Source organism: Setaria italica, chromosome IX (assembly GCF_000263155.2).
Source record: "Setaria italica strain Yugu1 chromosome IX, Setaria_italica_v2.0, whole genome shotgun sequence".
NCBI classification, from domain to species: Eukaryota; Viridiplantae; Streptophyta; class Magnoliopsida; order Poales; family Poaceae; genus Setaria; species Setaria italica.
The window spans coordinates 21604264-21612569 of NC_028458.1; the positions used below are offsets into that span (position 1 = coordinate 21604264).

General features: G+C 43.8%; 1 protein-coding gene and 1 long non-coding RNA gene across 3 annotated transcripts; one reads left to right on the forward strand and one right to left on the reverse strand.

The window, feature by feature from the left end:
* Positions 1-597: 597 nt before the first annotated feature.
* On the forward strand, positions 598-1686 carry LOC101780796. Its single transcript, XR_215862.3, has 2 exons — positions 598-702; positions 1232-1686. It is a non-coding gene; the product is annotated as an uncharacterized LOC101780796 (long non-coding RNA).
* A 1423-nt stretch (positions 1687-3109) lies between these two features.
* Positions 3110-7752, reverse strand: LOC101781068 (ribosomal RNA small subunit methyltransferase I). Of its 2 annotated transcripts, none has more exons than XM_012848685.2 (10): positions 7506-7752; positions 6822-6886; positions 6092-6188; positions 5879-6007; positions 5348-5456; positions 5123-5267; positions 4836-4878; positions 4377-4550; positions 4117-4232; positions 3110-3615 (listed from the first exon to the last, which is right to left on the reverse strand). In XM_012848685.2, exons 1-9 carry the CDS (start codon positions 7671-7673, stop codon positions 4152-4154), a joined length of 1011 nt encoding a protein of 336 aa, XP_012704139.1. In that variant the 5' UTR covers positions 7674-7752; the 3' UTR covers positions 3110-3615; positions 4117-4151. The 2 variants fall into 2 exon arrangements, with proteins under 2 accessions (XP_012704139.1, XP_004983177.1); XM_004983120.3 differs by having other exon boundaries at positions 3110-3607; positions 7506-7751.
* Positions 7753-8306: the final 554 nt, after the last annotated feature.

Sequence of the window (8306 nt, forward strand, 5' to 3'; positions counted from 1 at the left end):
TCCCTCGGCAGCGGCAGCCCGGGCAGCGACGAGGGCTGTCGCGAGGTTCCCATCCGGAGGTGGTAGAGGAGGCGGGGCGGGGAAAGGTGGGCGAGCAGCCCCTCCCCCCACAGGAGCAGCTGCCACCCCTGTAAAAACAGGGGCAGCAGTCCCCCCCACCCCCGGTTGAAAACCAGGGGCAGGAGGCGTCGGGTAGAGGGCGGCGGCGGCGGCGGCGGCGGCGGCGGCGGCGGCAGCGGCGTCCCCGCCGGCCTGCGCGCCCGCGCGCTCGCCCGCGCGGCGAGCCGCAGCGGCAGCGGCGGCGGCGGCGTCCCCGCCGGCCTGCACGCCCGCGCGCTCGCCCGCGCGCTCGCCCGCGCGGCGAGCAGCGGCGGCGGCGGCGGCGGCGGCGTCCCCGCCCGCGTGCTCGCCCGCGCGCTCGCCCGCGCGGCGAGCCGCAGCGGCGGCGGCGGCGGCGGCGGCGGCTGCGGGATCCGCGCCGTCCGCCGCCCCGTCGGCGGCGGCGGCGGCGGCAGGGCCCGCCCCGACGGCCGCCAGAGCCGCGGCCGCAGGGGGCCGGTCGGCGGCCGCCACCTGCGCCCACGAGGGAAGGAGAGAGGGGAAAGAGGAGAGGGGAGGGGGGAAGGAGTCGCCGGCCATGGCGCCGGCCGGCGGCGGCGGCGTCGGCGGTGACGGCGGCGGCGGCGGCGGCGCCAGTCACAGGTAACCCTAACCCTAACCTAGGCTGATACCATACTATAAGGTAATAGATAGATTATGGGCTAACCCTAGAGGGTAGCTATGTAGATGTCTTACATGGGCCTATTGGGCCCTAATACACATAGTACACCAACAGTCTTTACTCGTCTCAAATCCTTGTCTTCTTCACCTCGAGCAGTTTAGACTGCTGAGGGACATGGCTATTTCGGAACACAACAATCTTGCTCTTCACTTGTCAACAATTCAGTAATCTGGAACAATACGTTGTTAAATTTTCTGACCCTGGTGTGCGCTTTCTACCAATATTCTAGGTTGTGCAATTGGATTGAGCAGAGTAAAAAAAAAATCTTTAACTCTGTATGGCATGAATTCAATTCCAAGGAATGGGGTTTTTTGTTCTTGTTTCAGAGGGAATACAGAGCGTGCAAGATTTATGTGGCTCATTCAGCAATTCTGATGGCCACACATGAAGAAACTGCTATGTTTCTGATCATGGCATTGTACTTACGTACAATTGGCCTTTGGCTTTCAGGGTAATGCTTTAGAGGAGCATACGAATGGCATTCACAGTTGAAGCTAGCAGATCAGCCACCGAAGCGGTGAAGCTAGACTCCACATGAGTTGTCCCTGTGGTTGATTCTGGTCACGCTGCTTTGCTAACGCTGTTGTGGATTACGGGCACATTTGGTTCCATATGGCACTTGAATTCAAGCATGCGAAACTCAATCCAGTTCTCATCTTCTTCACCTCTATAAGTTCAGTCACGCTCTTTAATTATTCTTATTTCAAAACAAGGAATGATTTCAGCATGTTCGAAACCTCAACCATTACGAGAAAAACCAGCTCATGTTTGTTTCCCCCAATATTCAATTGCTGTGCAATTGGGTTGAGCAGAGGAAAATGTATAACCTTACATAGCATGAATTCACTTCCAAAGAAGGTGGCTATTTCTTTTATATAGAAGAGAGTCACGAAGCATGCAAGATTCATGTCGCTCATTCAGCAATTGCAAAAACACAATATGATGGCCATACATGAATAAACTGGTATCTGCGTTTCTTATCATGAGGTTGGCGCTGAATGCATGGTTGGTCAGCATTCAGTGCATGCTTCAGATGAGCATGCGAACCATATTTGCAGTTTCAAGCTCAAGCATATCTCAGGCCTTGTTGCTCCTCAAGATTAATTTAACCTGGTGCTTATGTTCAAACCTCACAGTGCTTCTCATCCACAGCAGACACAGACAAGTATGGCAACAATGCCACTCTATTAGTACTAGACTCCTGATCATGACAATTCCTTCATATGTCACGGAATTTGCAGTTAGAACTAAACTTTAGACAAATTAAGTTTACATATCATAGTCCATGCATTATGTTGGTCATCACAAAGCACAGGGTTGGAAACACTAATGTATTTCCTGACTTGTATACTGGTGAGGATGAAATATGTTTATAGAAGAGGACGAAAACAATGTATAGACTCTATTTGGGCCACTAATAGTAAGGAGGAAAAATAGAACCCGAAATGGACAGGATGTAAGCCCCTTGTCAATTCAGTTCCAACAGTATGAGCATGGAAACTGATATGTATAGGAAGCATTAGAACTCAATGCACAAACAGTATTTTATTGAAGACAGGAAAAATTTAAAATTTGCTCATATCCAAACAACCACTTAGTACTTATGCCAGTACTTATGCCACTTAGTACAAACTTGCCAAGCCAGAGGATTGGAATCAATGCATATTTGCAAGCTAGACGGCATGATCGACGCTTGTCCTTGACGTCGGTCATGCTGCTTCACCAATGCTGATATGGCTTACATATAAGTTTTGTTCCATGCCACACGTTAACTCAGAAATATGTCGCAAAGCACCCAGCAGTTGCCTAACAAGTTGTGGAGTGGCAAAGCATAGCAGTGAGGGAAACACTAAGCTATCATGATGCTACATAGTGAGAGAAACACTAAACTACCATGACACTAAATGTTGAACTTGTGGTGTGGCACCAAATCAAATACTGCTGTGTATGTGTTTTCTTAATGTAGTGTTTGTTTTCCTTCAATATTCTAAGGCATTGTTAGCATTGGAAACAGGTTGAGCAAAGCAGAGAAAACCTAGTCGCCGGGATGAGGCAGTTTGCCCGTCTTAAATTGAGCTGTGGAAGGATGCAAGAACTATGCAAAGCTCATTCGTGGAATGCCCGGCCCTGTCTGGTTCCCGAAACGTGCCCTGCATTTCCTATCATGAGGGTTGTGCTCAAAGTACAACCAGATTGTGGCATTCATGTCGTGCTTCAGAGTATGTAACCTGGTTTCCAGGATATCAATCACAGGGAGTACGACAAAATGCAACGACGGTGCCACTCTAATAGTAAAGCCTAGTCCTGACAGTTGCATCCATTGGCATGTAACAGCGTCTCCTGAACAATTGGTTGAGTTGGTCACTAGGAGAACCATCAGCCAGAGAACACACCATGTCCACAACCAGTAGAGGACAACCAATTGAATGCTAACTTTGTATCTGAGAACCACAGCAGAAAGATGGAAAGTGAAACCTAATGCTAGCTGGCCACATGGCATGAAATCTGGAATGCGACCCTTCGTTCTTACAAGTTACAACCAATCACACAATGTTTATGGCACAGTGCGCTGGTGAAGATACATTCAAGGCTTCAAGCAGTGGTGAATCTGCAACTCTTTGCAAGAGACGTGGCATGCAAGCCAGACTAAGCACCAAGGAGTTCGTTGCACTTGCACAGGGTCTGACAGTTCATGACTCTCTTTTACGGTGTTGAGGATAAAAGATGGCTTCTGGAAGGACAGAGTGGCGTGAACGCCATCTCTGGCTTTGATAAGAGGAAGAATGCTGTCCCTGTCCACCTCATTGTCTATCCCGTGCCCTCATTCTGAAATACTTGGAGCAGTCAGCCATTTTAGTAATTTGGCCCAGTACTGACAGCAAACAGAATTGGTATTTGTACAAGAACTAAAGCGGCTTAAAGTGTGCTGTGCATAAGTTTTACATGAGAATCAAACGAAGTTTATCTGAAACTGTAGATGGCAACACAAGACTACAAGAGTGGGATTTTATTACTACTTTAGTTAAAATGAGATACTTATTGCGTTGTCCAGCTTACAGTTAGTTGGATCAGTAAGATTTCATTTCATCCTATTATCAAAGAAATGCTTAGAACTTTTTCTCGTTCCAAATTACTAAGATGGTTCTAAGGGGACATGCGAATAAGCTATGCACAGCAGAGGAATGAGTATGAGCCTGTACACAGCTTGTTGAAAAGACTACATATTATTCTAGAAAAAAAGACAGTATATTATATAAATATCTTCCCAACATAATTCTGGTATTCTACACGATCAAATGGTAGATATGCTAGTACATGTAAATAATTTCAATTACCAGATGAGAAGATGAGAGCAAAAGTTGCATTTTACTCATTTTCCAAACAACCTCAATGCAAGCGCATAAACATCTTTCTTCTTTGCTGATGTAGCTTCAGTGACCAATTTCACCGCCTATAATTGACAACCAGCAGTATATTTAAAATAATATGAAATAGCCATTTTCTGATAAGGTGTCATCTCTGCAGTTAAAATTTAAATTCCAACATTTTCCATAACAGCTTCAAAATATAGCAATGAATCGAGTTGAATGTGTACCGCTGAAAGTGTATGTCCCTTTGCTGTCAATTCTCTTAGTTCATGCTCAAGGAAATCCTCTGATGGAGTGTCATCAACTGAAATGGACTGTCCCTCTATGAGCACTGTGATTTCTCCCTTCGGCTGTCGAGTAGCAAAGGCTTCATTTGCTTCACCTAGAGTTCCACGCCAGAACTAAAAATATGTGCTAAGTTCATTACTGCATATGGGGGAACATAAAAATAACTACGTGAAAGAGGCTCAACATGTTCTTGTTTTCAATTTTTCAACAGTCAGAGTCAGTACCAAGCATGCTGAGAAACATCAAAACTGCAGCACTACGAATGAAAACACTTCTCTACAGTGAATAGGATATGTGTAACTACCAGTTGAAATTTTTTTGAAGATTGTATGATCAACAGACCATGAGTGAAAGGGAAAAGGGATGGGCAATTACAGAATAAAGAACGTGAAGATTACCTCTTCATGTAATTTCGTTATCTCCCTTGCAATAACACATGACCTGCAAAGACAAATGAGAGAAAGGAAAATCAACATATGTGATAGAAGGCTTGATGAAAAAGCACAAGAGTTCTAATATTTTTGTAGTAACCTGATCATACAGTCATTAATGATTGCAATACCAGATGTTACATTATACTTAAGCACACAAAAGTGCACTACACTGTAATTTCCATACACCATTTTCTAAGAATAGAATTTCTAAATCATGCAATGGCATGCAGGAGTGACTTAGTGTCTGTTACCTTGAATTGCCAAAAGATGAAGCAGCATCAACAAGAAATTGATGAATGCCATGGGGAGGAACATAGAATATTTGTGTAGCAGCTTCACGAGCAGATATCTCAAGCCTATCTCTTCTTGACCGAGCATGCTTTGGTAAAAACCCAACTAAAATTAAAAATTAGGGCTGACTCCAAGCTTTTATCATAATTGATGAAAAATCTGAATATAGTATCAGCATATTTTACCAAATGTGAATTCATTAGATGGCAAACCCGACGCAGAAAGAGCAGCAACTGCAGCAGAAGGCCCAGGAATGGGAACAACAGGAATTTTCTCAGCTGCACATAGTCTTGCCTGTGAACATGCTTAAAGTCATTAATATATGAGATAGTCTAGCCTGCAATAGTACACCATGCTTAAAGTCTCAACAATGTAGGAGCAGCATTAGGCAAGCAAGAAGTTGGTTGTGTTTATTAACAATCTATATTGTCCTCCCAACTAGCTGGTAGCAAAGTTCAGTTACAATGTTTCATTCCAGGGCAACCCGGCTATGAGATACTCCATCCAGTCATTAATACATGACGTTTTGGACAACAAAAACAAACCAAAACTAGTTCATTTTGTTTGCCCAAAACATCATATATTAATAACTGGAAGTAGTAGCTATTGTTTGGTTCTACACACGATGAGTGGATAGTAGCCAGAGATATTCTTCTACTGAATACTTTTGCATGCAAGATGCGACATCCAAAATTAAATGAGGTTAATCTACTTACCAGTTCCATGCCGGGGTCACTAATGCCTGGAGTACCAGCATCACTTATCAATGCAACCACTTCACCTTCGTGAAGCCTCCTTAAGATACTGGGCTCTCTCTCACGCTCATTGAACTTATGGAAGCTAAGCTGCAAGCGTACAGTTTGAGATTTAAGTTGAATGTTTCGTACCAAATATGCGACACATGAAAGCTAATAACATGATTGACTCACAAGTGGTGTTTTGATGTTATAATGCTGAAGCAGCTTTCCAGAATGCCTTGTGTCTTCAGATAATATCACATTAGCGCATTTAAGGACGCGCAGTGCCCTGACGGAAGAATTATCAAGCTTAATGCCAGTAGTTTGTTTCAGGAAATGATCAATAACTCAATGATTCTAATACCTAGCATGTAGATCCGCCATTGGTGTATTTCTTAATGGGGATAACTTGAGATTCATACACAATAATAACATAAAAAATGTTTCACTAAAATCAAGTTATTTCTGGTGTCCTCCTCACATTAAAGTAAAATATGTTTGAAATAAAAAATAATCCTAACAGTGCTAGAAAACCCTTAGTTACTTTTCTTAACTATATCGATTTAAAACAACCATTGCTCTGCTGCCCCACTTCCTTTTTTGTTAACAAACAAGGGTCCAACTCTCTGCATGCCTCCTCAAAGGCCTTACAAAGATTTATTAGGGATGTATAATCAAATTTCAAGCAACCCAAAATATGTTAATTTTCTTCTTTTAATAGGCGATCTGTTCCATTTTCCGTTTTATCACCTGACAAGCCCATATAAATTGCCTGACTTCATGACATTCCTGTTAGTACCAAAAAATATCTCATAACCTGAAGCGACTTCAAGGCATAAGGACGTCTACTGAAATCTTTTCCATGTGCAAAATCAATAGAACTGAGGCAGTCTAAAATGGGTTGCAGCTGAGGCAAGTATACCGTAAGGTGATATCTTCAAGGTTACCAATTGGCGTTGCCACAAGATACAGACCTGACTCCAGATCCTGCAGATTAAAATGAAGCAACAACAGAAAGGTGTCATAATACAAGCAATGGAGAACGAAATCGGACATGCTTATATCTGTGCAAAGCGACCTAATGCCTGAAATGCAAGAAATGATAGGTGGCAATGGGTATCCTTGACTGTCCTCTTCTACATCTTGAACATTTCCCAAACCAGTTAATGCAATTTGAGTTGATTGATTCAGCCATAAGGCTATGTACGGAACAATATTCATCTTACTAGAAGGAGATCTATTTTATTATTGAAATTTTACTTGAAGAAAAAGACACCATACATTGTGTGACACAGACACTAGCAAACATCTAATCCCAAATTCGCAAACTATAACATGTCATAAAACAAGTGTGTTTCGCTTCGACATGATAATTGCATAACGAATTAGGACTCACATAGAAGATTCTAGCTTGGTAGTTATAAATTCTAACTGAGTGGAACTAAAAACAGTTTGAGTTCTGAAATTAGCAAAAAAAAAATATTGCCGCATCGAGCTGCATACAAAACCCACAAGTCCACACTACTGACACACTCCCCTACTGGAGTTAACCACAAAACATTGGTACAAACAACTAGGCATCGCTGGGTTTGGGAGAGGGGTTCACCGCTTCCGAGGCTGGCGGCTCCGGTGAGTTGGTGGAGGCGGCGGTGGAAAGGCGGCGCGCCAGCGGAGTCGTGGCCGTGGAGGAGAGGCGGAAAGAGGAGAGGAAGCAACGGCGGCGGGGGACATTTAGGGTTGGAGCGAGGGCCTGCAGGCGGAGCAGCGACGCCATGGGAAGCGGCGGCGCGCGGAGCGAGAGGGAGGCGGAGCTGCCGCCGTGGCAGTTGCCTTTGCCTTGCCGTAACTCTAGGGAGAGAGGCTTTGAGGGTGGAGATGGCATGAGTAGTAGGCACCGTTGGATTCGGTCTTGACGGTCGAGATGGCCTTCAGTGTCATCAGAGCACCCGTAACATATCCAGGTTACCAAGGTTCAAAAATTGTATATCAATGTTTTATCTGAACTCAAATATGTGATTCCCTGCTAAAAAATCAGGAAAAAATTTCCTATTTGAACATTTTTAGCAAAAATTCGGGAACATCTTGTTATTTTCCTATTTGAATAAACCAATTTATCCATTTGACCTTCTAAACAAATTTTTAGCTGAAGTTGCTCTCTTGAACTATTTTAGTTGGTCCAATCTACTCACAATGAAATTTGTCATTTTCATTTGAAAAAAGTGTATTTTCCATCCCCAAGTATTGCAAAAGTGTGATATTCATCCATCATGTTTCGTTCGGTGCAAACTAACCCCTTAACTAACTAAATCGGTGCATTTATTATCCATATCTTAGTTTAACAATGGTTTAGTGCCATCTAATGATAGTTTGCACCACATAATTATCTACCTAATCCTTGCTTGGTGAT